Genomic DNA, 25,656 nt, shown 5'->3' with positions numbered 1-25,656 from the left:
AAGAATGAATTAAATAACTACTAGTATTTTTTTTCTCTAAGCAATTTATTGAAGCTTTCTCTATCGTGTTTATTTCTCTATCTCTATCGTACTCGATTATTCAATTTTCTTTTACATTGTCAACTCATTTATAAAAGACTAGATGTAACTTGTGTGTTTTTTCGCTCATTATCGTATTTTGTTTATTCCTGGACAACTTATTGGGACAAATTTGTCAATTTTTATTTTTATTAGCCTGAAATGATGACATCCATCTACTACCACATGTGTTTCGCATCACTATTCGCATCATTCATTCATGATTCATGTTTCATTCATTGTTTTTTTTTTCACATTTCACTTTCACAATATTTTCTTATAAATTCATTACGATTTGTGTGTCACTCGTAAACGGCTAATTTCTATTGTATTACATTTCATATTGCAGAAGAATTATTGAAATTATTTTATAAAGTGGTAAAATTGTGCAAAGCTCACATTTGCAGAGTTTGTGACTTCTACCAACCAGGTAATTTTAATTATAGTCATCTTGTTTGTCATGTCGAAAAAGATCGATCATTTATTGCGCCATACGTCTAGCATATTCTAAAATATTCATATCTTTTCGGTAATCTGGAAGTGGTTACGTGACGGCTAGATATTTTCTAGGCATTCTTATTTTAAATATATTATCTATATAATCCATGTTGTGTGTATTTACAAAACTCGCAACCTTGTTATTATGTAGGTACTCCATTCAATATAAATCAATAAAAATGATTAATAGCTTTGCTTGAAATGTTAATAATACGATAAACATACATAAATATTAATTATCTTACTTACTAATATTATAAACTCGAAAGTTTATGAGTATGGATGGATGAATTTTTGTTACTTTTTCACACAAAAACTACTGAAGTGATTTTAATAAAACTCTACAGTTATACATCAGATTAACATAGGCTGTAAATTATACGCGGGTGTAAACACGGGCACAGATAGTCTTTAATATATAAAGAAAATAACTTATTAAGACTATGTAGTTACAAATTATATTAAAGTAAAATATCTTTATGTATTATTTTTTACTTAATTATTATAAATACTTATATATAAGATATACTTTATATATAAGATTTACTATTCAGTAAATCTTATATATAAAATTCTTGTGTCACAGTTTCCGTTCCCATACTCCTCCGAAACGGCTTGACCGATTCTCATGAAATATTGTGAGCGTGTTGAGTAGATCTGAGAATCGGCCAACATCTATTTTTCATCCTAAATGTTAGGGGTAGTCCACCCCTAAATGTTTTTTTTTTTATTTTAAGGCAAGACAACGTTTGCTGGGACAGCTAGTTACATATATCTTTAATTTCATTCCCTCATAATGTACTATACATATTACATTATTATATTATATATTAAATTTTTATTGTTTGCTAATAATAGCTGTCTCTCAAAATAATTATCTTCAACATGTCGTCACACCTTTCCTTGCTTCCTGCCTAGTGACAGTCTCAGTGCTCTAGTGGTATAGCACACAATATAACTTTTGAAGGTTGTAGGTTTCATTTTTTGCACTAACTAATTAATGTTTCCTACAGACCACATAGTGGAGGAAGATAAAATGAGCCAAAAATTTATGACAATTGTTTCCAGAGGGAACCACATAGAGGTCAACCTGATATGGTACACTTCTAGCAATAAGATCATCAATCCACATTACTAAAAATAACCTTTCCCTCCAAATTTAGTGTTGACATGTCAATACAATCAGTATTATCCTATTTTTTTTTTAAACATCTCGGTATTATTCTTTCAGTTACTTGCTGCGCTCCGTGTAAGTTAATTCTGTAAAAACGGCGTCAGAAAAACTTACCATCACTGATCAGCCAAACTACAACACAATGTGTATGTATATATCTCTTTACATATCTAAACATTCTGTTTATTTCTGCAGCATACCCACGTTTTGAGGATGTGGCAAAACCCAGGAGTTTATCCAGGAGGTCTCTTTTGAATATTTATAGTTGTTACACTATACGCGTCATGATTCAATCTGATGATATAAGACTTCAATGATTATTATCAGTTCCATTGTTATGGTTATTTGTAATCAAATGGCATTAAATTTTATTGTAATACAAAAAAATATTTACAATAACATTCCATAGTTTCTAAATTTAACCTACTTCCTCATTTAGTTTACTTATACATACTGATATAAAATAAAAAAAATATATATATATATATTTATAGTGTATTTGCTGTGCCCGCAATTTTATCTGCATAGAATAGTGACCTTGACCAAATAAAGAAAAAATATTTAATTTTCTAACCCAGAAAATTCAAAAAGAATTTTTTTTTATTTTTATTTTATTTTATGCCCTTAAGGTAACAGTTTTATAAACTTTGAGTGTCATATTTATTTATATTTAATCAACAGTCTAAAATATAAGTTTCAAGTTACTTTTCTCTCTCATTTCAACCCTTTACAACCCTTTATTCACATTAAAAAGTAGTTATGTCCTTTCTCAGAATCTAGACTATCTGTGTACTAAATTTCATTTAAATGTATTCTGTAGTTTTGGCGTGAAAGCGAGACAAACAGATAGAGTTACTTTCGCATTTATAGTATTTGAAAGTATTGGTAGATAGGTAGGTAAGGATTACACTTTTTCCGTTAATAATAATGATTAGTATGTACAAAATATGTATATGTACTTAAAATAATGATAATAATATGAAAGTTCTTATATCATTGGATCTGAATCAATTGACATTGCACCACACAACCACTTGTCTGTGGATGAATCGTGCTCACTACATAATGCACTATTCATCAAAACTACCATTACTGTATTCCATATATTATATAGTATTACTATCACTATACATACTATACATCACATATTTTATAGTATTATCACTGAACGTGATCGTTAAAATTTGATTGTATTAAAAAAAGTCTATTAGTTATTGTATGGTGTATATAGGTACTATGTTTTATTTATATATATACATAAAAATGGAATGGTGGACGGTATTATTTGGCGGGGTAATGGAGGATCATAGGATGAACATGAAGCCGTGGATGTTGACCTTACAAGGTACATTGCTAGCAACTGAGTCAAAAGTCTCTATATCTAATTTCCTTAACCCAACGTTATTGTGTTAAAGAGTAAAATACCTTCATAAGATACAAAATAATAATTAATATTTTGAAGAAGAGTGGCCTCATCCTAATCCTATCCACATACATACATTCACATCGTATTATGTCTTGTTTTGTTTAACTGGCCAACAACAGTTATACAAATTAAAAATTCATTTATTATTTAATATTCCAAAACTAGAAATTATTGATTAATAAGTGAAATAGTATTGATTTTGGAAAGAGTTTATTTATGATAAAAAAAAGATAGATTCATGATATAAAATAAATTTTTGATGTTACAAACAATATTTTTTATTTTATCAGCTATATTCTACACTTTGTTTGTCATTATCAAAGAGGGTGAGGCATAGCAACGAATGCGCCAATCAAACGAAGTCTAACTGTCTATCTATTTTCACATCCTGACTCTCATTGTGTAGACAGAGAGCTGCATTAATAACTGTAATTGATAAATGTAATTTATGCTTTATACGAAATGTGGATAACACATGTTGCGCTCGCCACGACGCAATTGATAATGTCTCTGAAAACCCAATTTTACTTTTTATTTGACGTCCTGAAACTACATATATAAATTGTGTACACAGAGAGCTGCATTAATAGCTGTAATTGATATCTTCTAAATATATATAACTTAAAGGTGACTGACATAGTGATCTATCAACGCACAGCCCAAATCACTGGACGGATCGGGCTGAAATTTGGCATGCAAGTAGATGTTATGACATAGGCATGCGCTAAGAAAGAATTTTGATTAATTCTACCGCCAAGGGATAAAATAGGGGATGAAAGTTTGTATGAAAGTTTGTCAATTTTAAATCAATCGGGTTGAGACTGCATGCATAAAGTTACAATGCCGTAGGCATCCCCTAAAAAAGGATTTTGATAAATTCCACCTCTAAATGTATTAATTAACGCGAGCGAAGCCGCGGGCAAAAGCTAGTTACAACATATAAACAAATATCAGTATAGTCAGTGAGTGTTTGATGACAATCTTATGGCATGATTAATGTTCTTGTAATGCACTGCAATGATAATAATAATTGATCATTGCAGTCCGTTACACTTTTTCATTTATTCAATAACTATTTATTTGCTTCAAATATGTTATATTGTTCTTAGGAATATAGTCAGCTACGTTTTGATCCTACAAATTTAGATAAATATTAATATTTAGATGAAAGTGACGCCGCGTAACGCATTTGATATAGCGGTCTACAGTGAAATTATTGTTTTGGACAAGATTACATAATTATTAGAATCGTTTGTTCAAGTGCCGGCTCTGGGAGCATGTCTTCTTTTGAGATATAGCGTTTCAAAACTTTGGGAGGCATCAGGTGCCGGCCGCGGCACCATGCCATAGCGGCCCGCGCCCCCCATAATACTCGGACGAGCAATCCTACTAACTATGAAGCATATACCAAAACCAATAATTTCACTGTAGACCACTATGCAAAATACGGGCTAAATTATATAGGAACTTTGGCGTCATCCTTTATAAATTTAACAATTATTATATTATTTGCTTCATCGAATCAGCGCCTCTATATCTGTCGTGATATAATTAAACAAATGGAGAGATAGGCATACTTTCGCAATTATAATATTAAGTATGAATGAATTCATTGTTTCAATATGAGCACATGTTCCAGACTTCAGCAAACGGATAGAGGGACAATCTTGTATTTATAACATTAGTATGTGGTTAGGTTGGCGTGTTGATATACAGGAGGAGTGATATTAATAAAAGATTGAATATATGTCGGTGTATATAATATCAGAATTAAAAATAACAAATAATAATTAATTTAACAACTCATTTAGATCAGTAATTTGCAAGCGAATAAATTTGACATTTTGACAATATACTTTTTATTAAATGTGTTTGTGTTATATGGCTAGTTTATGCAAGGAGGTTGGTAGCCTACATTACTCCCCCCTTGAGACCTGGCTAAGGGCGATAAAAGTCTGGAAAATGTACACGACGTCCAAAACGAGTAGTACGATTTGTGGTAATATTGGAATCCTGATTGGTAGACTCGTGTTGGTCACTGCATGTTCAAATATTGTATAGTTACGTAGATATACGAATGAATGATACACACTTATGTACGCTGGGATTTCCTCATTACTGTGCTTACTGCACTGAATCTATACATATAAATAAAATTGGAATGTCTGTTTGTAATATTGAAATAACCGTTTTTTACTACATGCATATGAATATAAATACGGCACATACACCAAAATAACATTTTTAAAAAATGTTGTCTGTCTCGTGATTTGATCTATCGTGCTCGCTGCGTAAGAATTTGTAAAAAATATTTTTTTACAACATTTGGCTTAAAACATTAACAAGTGACACGGCAAAGAGATGATTTGTATTAATTAGAAATGACAATTATTGCCTTTTGACTCTTCTTTCAATTCTAATACCAATATGTTTCTGACTGACTCTCCGAGTATAGAAACCTCAAAGTAATCTGCTTTATGAAATTTTGCTTTATGAGAAATGTGGATAACACATGTTGCTCTCACCTCAACGCAATTGACAATACCTCTGAATATCCCATTTTAGATTACCGTCGTGAAACTACATATATAAATAGTTAATTAATCAGTCAACAGCTCCTCTCTCTGTGGACCACACACGCTCGGCTATCAGTCATCACATATACACATCACATATCTCATCCCTACTGTATACAGTATATCATGTATACAGTAGGGATGAGACTATCTGTGTAAAAATCGATTAAATTTTATAGTACATTAATCGAATATAAAAATTGATTAATTTTCCCACAGCACTAATTTTCAAACCCCTTGACATATAGGTGTTGTTTGTTTTAAGTATCCACTTCGTCTATTTTTTTGGCCTCTGATGAAAAAAGACATTCAGTCATGATTTAAGTAATGAGTTGCGCTTTTACAGTGAAGCTCTTGCCATTTTCCTCGATCTTTCAACTTCTTTAGTTGTTGTTACAATACCACTCCAACTTTTTCCTTAATCTGTTTGATATAGCTGTGTCTTGGTCTTCTCCTTTCTCCTCCTCCTTCCTCTCATTTCTTCTATTTTTCCTTTGATAATATTATTCATAAGTTCTTCGTGACGTATCTAGTGCCCCAATATTATTCTCTGCCAGTTTTCAATAATATTTATGACCTGTCTCTTTTTTAACCATTTTCATTACTTCTTCATCTTAACATAAAATAAAAATAAGAAAGAAAGTCATTTAGGGCTAAATCGATTAATACTTTAATCGATTGTTTAGTATGTTGAAATCGATGAGAATAATAGATTGTTAATGTAATATTTTCACATCCCTAATAGACAGTATGTACTGCACACTCAGCCGGAGTGTTCGTTATGTTTGTTTATGTACTGGGTGATAATTGAAAGACTAATGTTTCGTACAGTGTAGTGTTTCCAAGGTGTCGTCACGGTGCGTGCTAATATAGCGAACTGAAAATGGCAGGTACCCAGATATTAAATTTAATAATAAATTAAAAAGTATAAAAATTAATTAATAGAAAAATAAATGTCTGTGTTACATTTCCAGGTTGTCTGTAAGAGATTGCTTTAAACGATAAGACAGCCTTTTGTTTAGCATATTTATGTAACCTTGTTTTTTAGCAAATAATTTTCTGTGCATTATGCACACACACCAAGATTTATATTATTATTATTTTCACGTCTGAAGGCATCTTTTTTATCTTAATTATTATCATATTAAATACGATGTATCTTAATTAAATTTAAGCTGAATATCTTACCCACGACATCGTCTCCTTTTTTCTAAGACAAAATATAGACTTTTTCCTCCCCGTGATACAAAAAGAAAAAAATAAAAGCAGTGACATTCTAAAGGAAAGCTTTACCTTGCAACGATATCTTACTAATAAATATTTAATGTAAATAATTTATACGCTAAGTCATAATATTATAAGAAAATACTGGTAATAGGTAAACCAATTACGTTATATACCACAATTAAAAAAAATACTTATAAACACATATTTTTAACGAATTACGAAATATTTGTAGTAATTTTGTGTTCAAGTATGGAAGAATTGTCACTTCCTGCATTATGAACTGCAAAATGTATGTGAATGTTAGAAAGTCTTACTGCATTGTAATAAGGCTTCTTTTTCAACGGTTTACTATCTGTTACTAATGTTGCCTTGAAAAAATTGCTTTCAGCAATAAACCCGCCCTAATTGTGTTAATACAAGGATGCCTCATGTTATTGTTTGTTTCTTATTCTATGTATTTCTTATTATTTTATGACCTCAGTGGTCATTTCGGATGGTCGCGGGTTCGATTCTCGCATACAAATATTGTATTTCTGAGTATGATTGTTTCTATTGGTCTGTAGTTTTTCTATGTATATTGACATATATATAGATAAATGTGGTTAAGTATTTACGTCATCTGTTTAATACCTACTGTATCTTAGATGAGGTTTTAGGATTAGGGACTAAAAGGGTATAATCGTATTGTGGAAATTATTCTGTCATTATATTAAAAATTCAAGTTATATCTTTTTAAAAGCCACCATTTTGAAGTCGCTACAAACATTAACGTGGAAATAATTTGATACATGATACCGACGGTGCGGCGATGGCGACTGCTCATAATCTCATTATTCAGACGAGGAAACCTTACCTCATATTATTGCAAAACATTTCGCAGAATTGAACTCAACACTTTTTACAAACAGAATTCTTAACTGTCATCTACATAGAATACTAGTTATAAGCTATTTTTTTATGGCATAGTCTGATGGCGAAATGTAACTTCATAGATGCGAAACAAGTACCTATACATAAAAGTTGGCGCCCGGTCAAATATAGGGAAATCGATGTAGATACCATAAACAAAGCTGTGTGGTACAGCAAAAACAAATCGGTCAAGGACAACGTGTCTGATACATAGCATTTTTATTTATAAATTCAATTGGGAACCAATGATGTAATCTGCAACGTCTATTCTAAGGCCTTTTGTTTATAAAACATAAAAAATGCATTGTGTGTACACTGTATTCACAGATCAATTATTAGTTCTAAAAAAACAACAATTCAACTCTGCAAATTTTGCCAAGCTGAAGAGAAAACGCCACTACACATCCTATGTGGTTGTAGCCCACACATGTATAAAGTATACACTTTATACTGAAGAGATACAAACCATCGCTCCTAAGAATATCCTTCAATTCTTGTCCCAGACGGGTCTAGGTAGCGAACTTTGAAAAAGGGCAAAGACAATAGATCTATGCAGGTCCCATTACTTACGGTCTTAGCACCTAACAATTTCCCAAAAACCTTGTAAGAAATTATCCCTACTAGCTAAACTAGTGACGCCATTGATAGCAATGTACCATGTTAAGTCGATCATCGATCGATCGATCGATTCATGTTCAATCCATATAGAAATAATATGACAAAAAAAAATGCGAAAAAAATAGGCGGAGAAAATTTGCAGTTTGAATACACTTACAAACACTGCCCGCACTTTCAAATGCATGGTATGGTATTACAGGTTTTGCATTAAGACAAAGCGGGGAAGCCCCGAATCTATAAACAAAGTCACAATTCTCTCGACTCTTGCGCACCTCATTCCCATTATAGCTTGCTCGTGCACGTGTATATTTACACAAGCAAATTTACACTTTGTCACCTAGATAATTATAACGCAAGTTGTTCAGTCTACTTGCCGTTCCCATTTTTAGACTGATATGGCGAGTATGATGACACAATGGAGGAAGAACAAATAAAAACTCAATTAGTGATAATGGATCTTAATATTAAGATAATTAGAGTTATAAATGAATGCCTATGAAATGTGATACGCAAAACAAGCGCATAATTTTAACTGAACCAAATATTAACCAAAATGTTAGGAAATCATCACGTGCGGAAGCGTGAAATTAGGCCAGTCATGCCTTTTGATGCACCGAGGGTTTCTTCAGTACGTATCAGATGGATCATTATGTACTAGCACAATTTTACTAGTTTATCACAATTTAACACTGTTTTAATTATGCTCGAGGAATATGGCCCGCGTGTCGGGCTGGTAACGTGAGGTCTTTGTAATTTACCAACATCATGAACATCATAATCAGAGCAGTGGTAAAAGGAGGTAAAATCGGCTCGGTGGGTGTATGTTATCGCCCTTAATTTTTTTATTAGGCTTCGAGGTGAATTAGAAAAAGATCAAAGGCGCTCCCCGCCCCTGCTTCGATATTACCCTTAGTTTATGACCCTTTAACTAATGGTTTATTGTAACTTTATAGTTCATTTGTCCTTTTTTAATAATATTAATAATAAAAACTCTTTATTGTGCATAAAAAAAAAGAACAAATAATTACAAAAAAGAAAGAAAGAAAAATATGCGAACAAAAGGCGGTCTTATTGCTCAAAGCGATCTCTTGAACCTGGGAGATAAAAGTATTAGGTGAGGGAAAGGTAGGTGACGCACTATAAAAAGAGAGTTAAATATTATATGAATACTAAATACATATACATACCAATACTAAAGGTATACATATAAATAATATACACATACATAAATAAAATATATAAAGAAATACATGTATGACGAAACAAAAGTAATTAGTAGTGTCCTCTTCGTCACATGTACATGTAATCGTTTCTATAGAATAGGAGAGCAGATTGCTTATATTTAAAAAAGATATGAATAAAAATACATTGATACAATAAGAAAATACATATATCAAAAACGCATATATCAAATTGAGAATAGACTGTTACTCTTATAATATTAATTACCTATAGTCTTACTGAATGTGAAACATAACCCTAATTTAATTAATTATGATCGTATTTCGACTCTTTTTTTTATGTATGATAATGGAATGATGCACCAGCCGGCGCTAAGGTATATGCTGGCGGGGCACCAGTGGAGGATGATAAGATGAGTATGAGGTCAGGTCAGTTAGCCCATTGTTACAAATTTACCAAGAATTTATTACAATGGTTTCCAGGGGGAACCGCATGGAGGTCAACCTGACATGGCACATTGCTAGCAATGGGGTTATCAGTCCACATTACTAACAACCCCCTTTCCCCCCGTATTTCGACTATTATACCACCTATAGTTATATTTATGAAGTGAGCGACGATTCAGCATTGACCTTGTATAACTTGTTGGTACGCGTGGGTGCAATGTCATAGGTTAAAGATGTTCACTAACTGTGCTTAATGTTATATCTCAAGGTCTATCTATAACTATATCTTCTCTGGATTTAAAAACTTTATGTTTACTATAATTAAATGTAATGAAATATAATTTTAATCGAACAAAATACATGCAAACGATTTAGACTAAAACAAAGTTTTTTTTTAATTACAAGATATATATACAGCCTATAACGCTGGCAGCATTTCTGCGTTGAATTGCTTTGAGCCGGATACTATCCTGGCGATTAAATTTAAAATTCTTTTTTTTTATTATATTTATGATTTAAGAAATATTACTAATTTATATTAAATGATCTTAATTTTGTTTTTTTTTTTCTTAAATATATTTGTTTTGTCATAAGGAATATTATAATTTTATATTACAATGGATTTTTAATAATAAAAATAAGTTTATATCCACATACTTACATATGATTCTGTCTGTGATCGGACTTATCTTTATATCATCACCAACTGTTACCTGTTACTTTGCCTGCCATCTTCGTCATATTCAATCTTTATGAGATCAGGTTACTCGTAGTCTTGCATAGGTAATAAACGTACAGACAGATTTGTATTTATATATAGATTTTTCGCAATATACAGAAGCAAATAATTAAATATTTCATGTAAATTGAATAATTTTATTTTAATTGTTGTAGTTTTATGTTATATGTGTATGTATGGATAAAAAAAAACTATAGAAAAAAGACTTTGTATACGGAGATACATGTATATGTATATAAAACGATTGACAAGACAGAATGAAATAGAAAACAAGAATGTAATAACAAAAAAATAAAAGAACTACCAATTTAGAATAAGAAATACATTTCTGATTAGCCACATACAACATTGATTGCTGTATATCAGATATATATTTATATTATTGTTTTAAATATATCTTATCTTAATTAATTGTTCTATTATTAATCGCATAATTATTATAATAATGAAAATATTGCGATGTTTCATGACTCTCATGAAAAGCCATTGTTTCTTATATTTTGTATATCTATACTTTTCATGTAGAAACTTGTAAGACTATTCAGGATCGTTAGCTTGTATGCCAGTTCTAATAGTTGATAATTTTTTAACACTCCCAAATAATTCATAAATATTTTGTATCACTTACACTTAAATGTTATTATAAAAATATTTTTATGGAAATCTATTTCGAACATAGAAAACAACGTGGAAAATAAGATAGTAAGCCTGGAAGTTCATATCCAGGATTGATTTGTATGGGTATGGATAAAAAAAAGAGAAATCATTAAATATATGTAATAATAGGGGCTAGTATATGTAAATCTTGTTATTTCTCGTTGTAGGCTACTTTTCTATGTGTTATGTATGAAAGTCGAGTGTGGTAATTAATACCTTGATTTAGCTACTAAATTAAAAAGTTAAAATTCATTTGTCACCACACTATGGTTTTCCGCCATCTTGTGTAGTTAAAAAAAACTTTGTTCCTTCAGTGCAGTGTCTGATGTGGCTGTTAAGGGTGTGCTTCTCTGTGCTTGAAAAATAGTAGTCCGTTCGAATTTGTAAATCATATAGTAAAATCGTTCATACAATATAATCGTATATGAACCGCGTGTCTACAGAACGCGAGAAAACAGCACAGTTACACGATGTAGTTAAGTTACCGAGGTCAATAGTATTGTTTTTCTGTGCGTATGTGCACGCTAACGTCGGTAATGGCTTGACTGATTTGAATGCGGTTTTCACTGACGTATTATGACATGCTTCCCATAACGTTTAGTGTTAAAAACAAAAAAAATTGCCATGTTACTTTTTATTTCAAATATCACGAAAAGAAAGTGCCACCTCATCTATTAAGTAAATAATTGTAAATTAGAAAAAAAATGTAATGCAATAAATACAAATTCGAACAGACTAACTTAAAACTAGAATTTTTAATGAAATTCTATTTTATTTCCAAATTACAGACCAAAATCAAGGCTACCCACAGGGTGGGTATCCACAAGGCGGTTACCCGCAAGGAGGCTATCCCCCGCAAGGGGGTTATCCCCAGCAAGGAGGCTATCCCCAACAAGGAGGCTATCCACCGGGAGGCTACCCACAACCACAGTACCCCTCAGCACCTCAACCTGGCTTTCAACCTGGCTATGGAGGCTACGGAGAGGTAAGTATTTTAAAGTATAGTAATAAATAGGACCTGTATACCACCAAGAAAAGAATCGGGCACCCTGAATAAAATCACAGCTACGCCCATTGTCATAAGTCATAACCACTGTAGTATATCATAGTAGTGATGTTAGATCATCATCATTAGTAAACATCGATGATATTTGTAGATATAAGTAAACTGCCAGTGAATCTCATTGTAGTCAAATAAATGCCTATAAAAATGATTTTGATAAAATAAAGTTTATATTAATGAATTTAAACGTTGAGCAGCAGGTGATTGATTTATTAATTTTTGAAAATATTTACGATCTATTTTTTTTTATGTATATTGTATATTGATCTGAAACGAAGAGTTGACCAGTTTACAGAGAAACGTCAATATATATCTTTTTTTTTTTAAGTATTGTATATATTTTCACTTCTGTCACTGAGATCAGCAATCTATAAACATATCTATCTACTATCATTCGTTATTACATTTACAAGTATGTAAATACGAGAAACATCTAGGTATGTCAGAAAATATCGATATTTCCTTTTAGCCTATCTGATATCTTGTCATATTTCGAATGACGCGTCGCGTTTTGAATGATTTTTTTATTGATATTATCGGTGACTTAATATCGATGTAAACATCGATGTTTATCGATCATACCGCTTCCCTAGCCAGAAGGAAGCGTTGTTAGGAAAGTATTTTATTGGCCATTAAATAATGTCGTTGAATTTGAATCATCAATTGAAGTAAATGAATCATAATTATCTATATCCTTTCCAAACATAGTCGATTTATCAATTTGTTATCTGTTTGCGGGGAATCGTCATCAAGTAAGCCATGACGAATTGATGACTTATTGTCAGGTTGTACATATATTAGCATAAATACTATAATATTCCGAATATAATAATAATTTGTTTTAAACTTGACGCGGTCATTATTTATACGTATAATTAGTAAAAATCACGGGATCTTACCACGTTTTATATTTATTTGCTGAGTTCCCGATATTTCGGTAGTGTTTCAACCACCATGATCACGGGTAAACTGAAGAGCAGCGGGTTCTCACAAAGTGTATTAAATGTACGTAAAGATACTGTGAGTACAGTTTGCCGAGATGAATATCGAGCGAGTTCCAGTAGTAGCAACAAACGAAGACGTGTGAAGGTAGACGCATATGTCTGCCCATAAAAAGATTTCATTTTCCATCTACCCGCTGCTCTTCAGTTTACCCGTGATCATGGTGGTTGAAACACTACCGAAATATCGGGAACTCAGCAAATAAATATAAAACGTGGTAAGATCCCGTGATTTTTACTAATTATACGTATCAATAATAATTTACTTTAAAATTTTAGTTAATTTATTTTAAGAATAATTATTGACTCTCCGTCATTATTGTCTCTCTGAGTATCTACTATCCGACGCATTGCTACAACAGGATGTAGAATTACAGAAATGTATTTGATGTTAATGACATTACCCAGTACCACACGCGTTCTACCTATTGTAAGTTATTTACAAGTACGATTAATTACTGCAAATAAAAAAAATCTCAGAACAACTCACATAGCGCCATCTAGTCTCAAGCTAAGCAGAGCTTGTGTTATGGGTACCAGACAACTTATATAAATACTTTTTTTTTTGTAAATACATAGAAAATGCCCGGACTGATGCAAACAATCAATACTCATGAAATGATTTGTACGTTGCGAGGAATCGAACACGTGAAGATTGGAAGTAAAACGGTATGCTAAACCGCTAGACAACTCTTATTTAATTACTCAATCAGTTATATATTTAATATTATGATTTTTTTTCGGACTACTCTAATGCTGTTGGGCGCAGCTGGCCTTTACAGCTTTTTCATACTCGTCTTTTCATCCTCCACTGGTGCCCCGCCAGAGTTAGTTTAATAGTGCAGGCGAGTGCGTCATCCCTTAGAAAAACTCATTGATGTCAGTGGCCTACACGCGGGGTCTCATGGAATCCATCTTAGTTAATTCCTGGATAAGTCGCCTCGAAGAGCTAACTGTTTTTTGTTTTGAACTACTCTAATGCTGTTGGCCGCAGCTGGCCTTTACAGCTTCACCGGACGATAGTCGGCGAGTACAGATAGCACTCCAAACCCGCGGAAGCACTTATGGAGCGGCTGAAGGCCAACTCCTGCCTGACGGATACGACTTTAGTCTGAGGGCACCGCTAGGGGTTCGAACCTCGGCTCCGGCCGTCGTAACTTCGGTCCCCGTTTGAATTGGACGGGGGATCGATCGGAGGGGATATTATGACTCTAAGTTGTAGTAGTTTGTATTCATTTCATTCAATGTAAACATTTCAACTTAAAAATGTAAAGTTACAATAATTATTTAAAAGAGCAACACGCAATTGTCTTGATCGTTCTGCCTATGATAAGAGAGCGCGGTGGATTCAAAAATATGACTATGCCAACGTGCTTACATGTATGTTTATTTGAATAAAGAATTTTCTATTCTATTCTATTCTTAGTTTGTGTGTGAATGAATAAAATATATAGTCCCATTTCGTATTAAAGCATTGCAACATACACCCTTCTTCAAAAAATTTTAATTTACTAACGTTTATTTTGTTTTTTTCTACATGATTGCAAACACTCGTATGTTATCTGTACGGTTTGGGGAGACGCTTCTGCGCTAGTTATTTACGGAACAAATAGGTGCAAATCGCAATGCGATTGGCCGTAAAAATATTACTATCGAAAATGTTTAGTTATCGGCTTATCATGGCGATAAATTGTTATCATATATTTAATGCAGTTGTTATCGACCAAAGGATCGTACAACATGTATCAGGTAATGGACAGTGATGTTCTCTTATAAGTACATAGTATTTTAATTAAAATGGATTAAACAGTTATCTCTCTCACGTTTTTAATGCTGTTGGCCGCAGCTGGCCTTTACAGCGTCACCAGACGGTATACGGGGAGTGCTGATGACACTCCAAACCCGCGGGAAGAATTATGGAGCGGCTGAAGGCCAACTTCCGCCCGACGGATACGACTTTAACCTGAGAGCACCGCTAAGGGTTCGAACCTCGGCTCACGCCGTCGTAATATCGATCCCCGCATAAATTGAACGGGGGATCGATCGGAGGGGGACTCTCTCTCACGTAAAAACAATCGTGATACGCTGAAGTACAGTACCTAATGATACATACGTACACACCTCCAGTGCTGGTTGGAATTAAAAATCTTGTATATTTTTGTTAAATAATTTTATTTTTTGCCATATTATCACTTCGGCTTGGCATGGGTGCGCTAATTGTAGGAAAGAAACACTAAACGGAACACAGGAAGAATGGAACATTGACCTTTTTTCGTCATAACTGCTCCACAACGCTTTCTGTATACGTAAAGGTTAGCTGGTGGAGAAGCTTAAGCTTTTTAGCTTAAGCTTACATTTTTGTACAAGTTCTATTCTACATTAAGGAATAAATAAATAATGAAATTAACATTATTTATATGAGATATTTCTTAATACATTAAAATTATCTGGGAGAGAATGACATACAGCATTATACTCGCCTGCTGTACAAGAGATTATTATGCAATAGCATTCTGTTGCAATAGCATATGCTGGTGGTCACTATTCTCACAAATTTAAATTTAATAATGTATCTATTCTGTATTATTGTAAACATGTACAACATTTATTTGTAAAGAATACGAGCTGAATTTCTTGTCAGTTCTTCTCATCTCGAAATCATTCTGAACTGACGGTAGATTTCACATATTATAAGAGTCTGTAATAGACCGGTATGTATAACGATATTTTGAATAAAGAATAAATAATATATTTTTGTAACAAATTTCCATGACCTGATGATGCTGAAGATCTCTATATTTGTAATATTTTTTTACAGCAACCAGGCTACGGCGGTCCGACGGAAAGCGTCGGCGAGGATGGCGAGGTCAAGGGGTTCGATTTTAACGAGCAGAGCATCAGAAGGTCCTTCATAAGGAAAGTAAGTAACCTTTTATTTTATTAAACACCACTTTTGCACGGTCACAAATTTGATTCCCAAAACTTAATTTTTTTTTCGAAATTTTCTAATACTGTTGGCCGCAGCTGGCCTTTACGAGAAGCTGGCCTATTAAATGGTACTCCAAACTCGTGGAAGGACTTATGGAGCGACTGAAACCGACTCCTGCCTGACGGATACGACTTGACTAAGGGCACTGCTTGGGGTTTGAATCTCGGCTCAGGCCGTTGTAATTTCGATCCCGTTTGACTTGGACGGAGGAAAATGTATGTAATAGACGACAGTTACCACTTACCATCAAGTAATAATTAATCTGGACAATTCAAACAGCGTTATCTAGTCCATAGCTAAGCAGAGCTTGTGTTACGGGTACGGGTACGGTACAACTGATATAAATACTAGTTTTTTGTAAATACATACATTATATACATAGTAAATTCTTGGGTCGATAAAAACAATAATATTCATGAATACAAATGTTTAGTGTGCGAGGAATCAAACATGAGATTATTGCACATTGTAAATAAAGTGGTGTTTTAAACAGCTGGTCCACCAAGCCTTCTAATAGAGTTAGGTGCCTTTATAAATTAGGTTTATAAGTTATTTTTATTTATTTCAGGTGTACTCCATCCTCATGTGTCAGCTCATGGTCACCATGGGATTCATAGCTCTATTCATATTCCACCAACCTACCAAGATGTGGGTGCATAGGAACCCAGGCATGTTGTAAGTAAACATGGACAATCCATAATAATAATAATGATGATGATCTATCTAAGTACTAACTACGACACTTAATATCCGTAAGAAAGTTCAAGCTCAAGCAAAAAATTATATATATATACAGGGTGTAACCGTTTTATATAAAGAATAATCTGCCTCAGAACGCGGATATAGTGTGCTAATTACATAACATTTTGTTTATTTATTTAATTCAGGCTTCTAATGGCCCATATTATAAATACCTTACAGACTAACATGCATATGAAATATATTAAATTTAATATAAATTGTTTGTGTGGTCACGGCACTGATGACGGTAATCTGCCACAGTAGCGCCGATACACCACATCCTTCAGCCAGTAGTCCTCCTTCATGAAGGTGGTCAGCATGTTGGTGGGAACTCGGGCCACAAAAGCCTCGAAACTCGCGTTATGACTTGATTCCAGCTGTGTCACCCTCAGTGTCAATGACCTGCTCCTTAGTGGCTTATTTTTTACTGCTGCCATGCTGAGCCCATGGCGACATCTCATTACATCATACATGACGCTACAGTGGTGGGGTGATACTACTACGCTACAATGTGGTTAAATGATTGTTTCAGCTGGGTTGCGTTCGCAGTGACATTTGTCACTCTGATTGTGATGGCGTGCTGTGGAGACGTTCGTAGGAAGGCCCCCATGAACTTCATATTCCTCGGCATATTCACCCTCGCGCAGAGTTTCCTACTGGGCGTCGCCTCCAGCGTTTATGATGTCGATGCTGTGAGTATATCTTATATATTTATTTACTTAATACAGAAAACATATCATCATCATCATCATCATCTGCTTCTTCCTTATCCCATTTATTTGGGGTCGGCGTAATATGTTTTTCGCTTCCATTCACCCCTGTTCGCAGTCATCGCGTTATTTACTTCCTTTCTTACCATATCATCTTTCACACAGATATAGAAAACATGTGTACTAATTTACTGAAGAAACGATGATATTCAGAAGTATAAAACTGTGTTGCGAATATCGATGTACTCCACCTAGTTTATATAATTAAAAAAAAATTACATGCAATGTAGTTACCCATCACGTATTGTCTAACAAAATTTACAAAATATATAAATTTATTACAAAGAAAATTTTACTTATAAACAAACCATAGAGAAAAGAAAACATAGATAAACCATAAAAACCTTTTTTATGGTTTATTTCTGTTTTCTTTGCCTATAAAAAAAGCCTATGCCTATTTGATATGTATATGTATAAGCATTATGCGTATATAAAATTCTCGTGTCACGCTGTTAGTTACTATTCTCTTCCGAAACGACTTGGGCGATTAAAATTTTATATGCATATTCCGTAGGTCTGGGAATCGGTTACTATATGGCTTTCCTACCTCTAAGTGATAATAGCATTAAAAAATACATACCTCCATGAACCCCTGTTTTTTAATAGCGATTTTAATTTATATGGCAAAACAAAGTTGTGGGGTCAATTTATTCTTTTTAAATTTTCGTCTTTAATGTACATTATTTATATCGTTGACCGGGTCTAAACACGAATAATTTTATAGTAAAATAGCTGTCCCGGAAAACGTAGTTTTGCCTTAAAATAAAAAAAAATTAGGGTTGGACTACCCCTAACATTTAGGGGTATGAAAAATAGATGTTGGCCGATTCTCAGACCTACTCAATACGCTCACAAAATTTCATGAGAATCGGTCAAGCCGTTTCGGAGGAGTATGAAATGAAATGAAATGAAATGAAATAATTTATTTGCGAAATATTGGTACAGTAGTATAATTAATACGATGCCACATGAAATCCATTGATCAGCAATATTTACCATACAGGCATGCAAATTACGTGAAGGCGCTTGTGCCACTCAAATATTCTTGGACACTGTAAAAGTTACCAAGTGACAGCCAATTCTTTAGTTTGAGTTTGAATAACGTATGAGACCCCAGTTCTTTAATCTCTCTTGGAAGATTGTTGTACACTTTGATTGCCATACAGTATACATTTCTCTTATGTAAGTCTAATCGACACATTGGTGTGTATAGTCTATCATTAGGTCTCGTTACTCGCAGTGTTGTGTCTGTTAATTTCTTAAAATAGTCAGGATGTTCCCTTACAAATATACAAATGTCTTTAATATACATACATGGCAATGGAAGGATGTTTAATTTTTTAAAAAGAGATCGACAACTTTCTCTTACTCTGGCATCACACACAGCTCTTATACATTTCTTTTGCACGATAAATGCCCTAGTAGCATCCACAGAGTTTCCCCATATTATTAATCCATAGGATAGCTTGGAAGAAACATCCATGATATCCATGATATGCGTTCAATGCAGCCTGTTTGGAAACTGATAAACGCAGTTTTCTTATTGCATGAACGAATCGGTCAAGGTTATTACATAATGCATCTATGTGAGACTTCCAATTACAATTTCTATCTACAATTATACCTAAAAATTTTGTATTGTCCACTACTTCCACAGATTGATTACAATAATTAATATTTAATTTCACATTATTCGAATTATATGTACCAAATTGCATTATCTTAGTTTTCTTTAAATTAATTTGTAAATTATTTTCAGTTAACCATTTTATAACGCTTTGTAAAGTATTAATAATTTGTCTTTCTATGTCATTTTTGTTATTACATTTTACTACTATGGTAGTATCGTCAGCGTACATAATACATTTGTGTTTTGTTATGTCAGGTAAATCATTTATATAAGTCAAAAAAATGTATGGACCAAGTATACTTCCTTGAGGTATTCCTATTTTATTTAATATTGTTCTAGATCTGTAAGATTCACGAAAAAGAGTAATCGGGTGTTCGGTGTTTATTGGAATATCTATTATTTCTTCTGTTTGTGTACTTTTGTTTAGTGAATTAGGTAAAGTACATTTTCGGGCTGTCACTTGTTTCAAGTAATCAGAATATTTTATCTTATGATCAATACGCAATACCTCTCTAAGTACCAATTGACATAGGTTTAATGCAAAATAACCACGTTTAGGTCTGTGCGAGTAGTAGTTCATATCAATAAACGTTGTGTTATTATATTTTGTACTTATAAATTTCAATTCATAATTAATTTTGCACTCATTTAGATAATAATTATATGGTACTTCAGAAATCAGAACATTTGTGTTAAGTACCGATTCGAGCCATTTATTTATGTAGACTTGAAAATCATAGGGATTTCTATCATTAATTCCTCCAAGAAGTATCACGAAATCATTCTTGTTTAATTCACTAATAGACTTTTTTTCTGCAGATAGAACCTCTTTTATTCTAGCTCCGGGTTTCCAATAACAGCTAACTAAATACTCATCGCCAACCAATTCCTGAAGATTTTTTTGAACTCTTTGCCCTTGGTCATCGGCTATTACTATTATTTTTCTTTTTTTATTTTCGTTTCTTTTGCTTCTATTATCTTCAGTATTATTTGGATTACCATTTTTTTCCACAGTTAATAAATTTTGTTGTGGTACTACATTGCATTCAGCAGTGTGTTTTAACTGATTCAATTTATTTTCAAATTGTGAGCTCGAACTTAAGGTAACATTAGGTAGTTTTGTGGTTTTTGGTGTATGTGGAATATTATTAGTACTTTTCCTATTTTTCCGACCCGACAAAGGAGTCAAGGGTGATGTCTGTACCTTTCTTAGAGTTTCTACTAATTTATTACTTTTTTCAAGATGTGTTCTTAATTGAAAGTTTTCACTGTTTAAATTTTCAATTTCCTGATGAGCCATCTCCAAATCATTTGTCAGTTTCTTTATTTTATCCGTCAATTCTGCTTCAATTTGATTGTCGGTAAACGATGTATTGTTAGGTAAGCTCAACATGGTTGAATCAAATATTGAAGAATTGGTATCAGACACATCATGTAGTGAACTTGATTTTATTGGTTTTCTGTAAGTCACGTTTTCATAAGCCATTATTGACTGCTATTAAACTATGTACTTACTTCCAACACTATAAATTTTAAAATACAATGAAGAAATTCTACTTCCTTGTATGGCTATCTTTACGCCAGTAATCAAAAATCAAATTGTCATGTAAAGTTGTTTAAAATATATATCTAATTAATTTGTATCCAATGTTATGAATTTAATTACTCAACTATATTAGATTAATCAATATGATGTATCCCAAGCATATTCACAATTATTAATTAATTTAAACATGAACGAAGATAGGAATAAACCTATAATATAAAAGTAAAACAAGTGTCGTTGAAAAATATTAAATTAAGTGTTTGCGAACAACACAGTCTCATTTCATTGCTAAATAAAATTTCAAACTGCAAACAATAAGAATATTGTTTAACTATAATAATCAGTAATCCCATTAATTTTGTCCCATCAGCTCAATTCAGTATATTTAATAAACATCACACAAGTCCGTAGGGTTTATATTTTGTGTTCCGACGCGACGGTAGGTAAGTTTATTATGCAGTGATGGTGGCCGGTCCGTTGCGCTCGTAATTATTTAGTATCGTTTTCTACGTCGTACAATGTTTATCCTCGACGTTCCAAAGCAGTTATCACAGTTAGATGTTTTGTTGGTGTTTTGGTGTATACTCATAAAATGATGTCTTCCACTATGTGTTAGTGACATACCAGTAATGCAGTAAATAATAAACAATAACATCCAAGTGGCAAGTGCGTTGATGTTCATATAATAGTATTATTTATGCTATTGCTTATCTTTATTTTATTATATGATTTTGATCGTATTCACTCTTCTTCAATTTGCATTGGGTTTCTATGCCTATTTTTGTTTGAAAGTGTTATCGCTATGCGGCTGGTACAATTATATTCTTGGTAAGTACAATTCACTCACAGTTTTCATCCATGGAGTCCTTCGTATTAGTTTCACTGATCACTATTGTATCACAATTAGTCAACTTAAACGGTTTTAAACAGGTTTTATAGTATATTATTATTTATAAAAATATTTTTATACGGAGCTACGATTAATCGATTGCATCGCTACCCTACCCTTCGTTTTTTTTTTTTTTTTATGGGAACAAAAACTGTGATACGAGAATTTTATATATAAGATAACGTTTCGACTAGGTTGTACTAGCAGTGATCACGAGCTGACTGGAGTAACAGCGATGCTTGTGGGGATTTGTCTGTTGGGGTTACGAACACTGATTAGACTATTTGCTATCTGTTTGCTGTTCTTAATGAAGTAAATGTACTGTGTTCCAGGTATTGATGTATTTTTTTATCACTATCCCTACCCTTGAGTTCGGTAGGAATAGGGATAAAATTTGTGATTGTGCTGAAGAGACCGAAAGGATAAAAGGTTCTGAGTTTGAAATCTCATTCTATTTTCTGTTCTTAACGAAGTAAATGTATTATGTTCCAGGTGTTGATGGCGGTAGGTATAACAGCTGCGGTGTGTCTCGCCCTGACGCTGTTCGCACTGCAAACGAAATGGGACTTCACAATGATGGGCGGCGTGCTGCTCTGTTGTACTGTCGTTCTACTTGTCTTTGGTAAGTAGAATATGTTGTATTTTTTTTATTTTTTAGAAACCAACGGCGTTGCAATTTAATTTACATTAATATATGTAGTAATATTAAAGCTACTATAGGTTTCACTGAATTAACACAAAGTATATAGGCTTGCGCTAAAACAAAATAACCAAATAGGAAATTAAAGAATTAACTGAACACACACAAAAAAATTAGTTAACATTTATTTACCACAATAAAAAAAATGCATTATTATTAATAATAATGCATTTTTTGTAATTTTCCAGGCCTGATCGCCATATTCATGCGGGGTAACAACATCGTAACTCTTGTGTACGCGTCGCTGGGTGCTCTTCTCTTCTCCTTCTACCTCGTCTACGACACCCAACTTATGATGGGAGGCAAGCATAAATACAGCATCTCCCCCGAAGAATACATCTTCGCAGCCCTGAACCTCTACCTGGATATTGTCAACATCTTCTTATACATTCTGACCATCATCGGTGCCTCCAGAAACTAGGATGCGTAAGGGCCTTCTAGCATATGGATTTAATGCACCATTATTTAATTAACTTTGTGAATTTGTTTTGGATCCAAACGTATTGCATTTATGTGTTGATATGTAAATAGTACTTATTCATAAAAATGTATAACTCCAATATGCTTTTTATAGCAGCTCTATATGTGATAAACAAGGCCACAGTGTGTGTAGAAATCTTTCAGGCTACTGCAAAAATTACTGAATATTTAATTCAAAACTAAAGCACATTTTAAGTAATCATTCACATATATTAAACATTGCTTTTATTTATTTTTTTAATTTGACAGATAACACAAATATTACGAGTGTTTGGTATAAAGATTCTTAATTCGAATTATGAATTTAATAATTATTTATTTCAGATTACATGATTATATTTCTAAATACCATAACTAAATTCTATGTGTTAGTACTGAGAACCAATATTTGTTATTGCAATTTCATTACTCATATAATAACGAAACAGTCATAGGTTATTTTGAATAGATTTTTGTTATATTTAATATATAGATTGCATATATAAATCAAATAAATTGCAATATTAGGACCATAGGAATGAAACACTATATAAACTTATTGGTCGTTATATTTTTATGAATAACTGGATTAGTCTATGGTTTTAGAGGTTGCCAGTAATAAAAATCTCCACAGATGTAAAATGTTAGTGGCCATTTTGATTTCTAAACGATTACTAGAACCGATAGGCGCGAAGTAGAAAGAAGAATCTAAATTAACGATTCATTTGTCGAAGTTATACGAAATATTATACTTTGTTCTAATTTGTACGGTTTGCGTTGGCAATAGCCGCTTATTAAATAAAAAAAAATAACTTACGTCTTACGCCATGTGAAACCTATAATATTTATTTTAAAGATAAGAAGAGTAAATGTTTTTTTTTAGTTTTTTTTTTTTATTTTGTCTAATATTTTGTTTATACCGACACCCTATATTTAAGGAATAATGGCCTTACAATACTGTAGAGGCCAGATGTAACAATAAACAATAATAAATATACCATAGATAAGTAGTTAGAACTTTTATCCGTCTATATTTCATTGTAGTCGTAACTCTATGTACATTAAATATATATCTGACCAGAAATAATATATATTGTTAAATTAACAGTATTCGATAGAACTTGTTAGAAGATGCTTTTAAAATAATAGCAACACAATTATAACATGAAAGAAAATCAAATTAAAAAAAATTACCTACTACTATATAATTGAAAAATAATTTAATGAATTAAATTAACCTAAACTGCAGTTACTACTAGTTAGTCATTATTAATATTTAAGAATAATGATTATTTTTGTCTTTCAAGAAAAGAGCATATTCCTTCTTAAAAGGCCGGCAACGCACTTGCAATTCCCCTGGAAATACGTGTGCTCATGGGCGGCGGTAATGACTTACCATCAGGTGAGCCGTAACCGATACTAATGTATAAAAAGCTCGATTGTCCCCTTTGCTATAAAAAACACATGATTAGTCTTCAGAATAATATTTAGTGAGAGGCACGTAATTCCCGTAATGAGAAATTTATTTTAATTCTATATCGGTAGTGTTACAGACGAAGTAGCGAAGTAGGCTTGTGTAACTCCTAAACACGAACTAAGCGAACTAGTTCGCAGATCTTACTCTCTTTTGTTTGTGTGATAAAACAAAAAAATGTATATGGGACCAACACTGTTTGCCCTGTGGATTTAAAAAGTTTTGATAATTATCAGTAGAAGCTATGACCAACAAGATTTTATTCCATTTTTGAAAAAAATAAAAGATACATAACTATTTTATACAACAATTAATACGAAGTCTATAAACTGCAATTAAATAAGAAAAAATTGGAAAAACAACTTTAAAGTTATAAAGCTTTAAAGTCGAATTTCCGTTTTTTAAAAGTAATTAGTAATAATGAAACAAAAGATATAACATACAAAATTTGTTATAATATGATTTTTTTATATAGGGGTTTAGACTGTTGCTAGACTCTTAGATCACTGCAACTTGCGGAGATCTAATGTGCATGCACTATTTCAGTATTTATAATCGCTTATAAAGAAATGGTGCACCCGCCTGCGCTAACGGTTTACGCTGGCGGGGCACCAGTGCAGGGTGATGAGTATGAGGTCAGATCAGTTAGTCGATCGTAGAAATTCACCAGAAATTTAACGGGGTGGTTTCCAGGTGGTGGAATAACGTGGAGGTGAGATTATTTGGCCACATTGTCTGTCACCTGTCCCCTCCAATTTCAGAGTTCGCTACCCAAACTCAAAGATCTATCCTTTGGAGATAAAAACCTTAACTTTTAAGAATACCCTCCAAATCTTTTATCGGTTCGGGATAGCTTATTCTTAG

At 32.8% G+C, this 25,656-nt stretch overlaps 1 protein-coding gene across 1 annotated transcript; it reads left to right on the top strand.

Annotated features, from left to right (window-relative positions):
- Positions 1 to 335: 335 nt before the first annotated feature.
- LOC131851534 (protein lifeguard 1-like) lies at positions 336 to 23,691 on the top strand. The gene is made up of 9 exons (XM_059202041.1): positions 336 to 508; positions 1,808 to 1,825; positions 1,946 to 1,994; positions 12,319 to 12,515; positions 16,413 to 16,514; positions 17,152 to 17,258; positions 17,857 to 18,016; positions 22,652 to 22,781; positions 23,048 to 23,691. Exons 3-9 carry the CDS (start codon positions 1,964 to 1,966, stop codon positions 23,278 to 23,280), a joined length of 960 nt encoding a protein of 319 aa, XP_059058024.1. The 5' UTR covers positions 336 to 508; positions 1,808 to 1,825; positions 1,946 to 1,963; the 3' UTR covers positions 23,281 to 23,691.
- Positions 23,692 to 25,656: the final 1,965 nt, after the last annotated feature.

Source organism: Achroia grisella, unplaced genomic scaffold (assembly GCF_030625045.1).
Source record: "Achroia grisella isolate CSIRO2021 unplaced genomic scaffold, CSIRO_AGI_Agris_v1 utg784, whole genome shotgun sequence".
In the NCBI taxonomy this organism is placed as follows: Eukaryota; Metazoa; Arthropoda; class Insecta; order Lepidoptera; family Pyralidae; genus Achroia; species Achroia grisella.
Note: the sequence above shows the minus strand (reverse complement) of the source record. Positions and strands in the feature narration are given on the sequence as shown.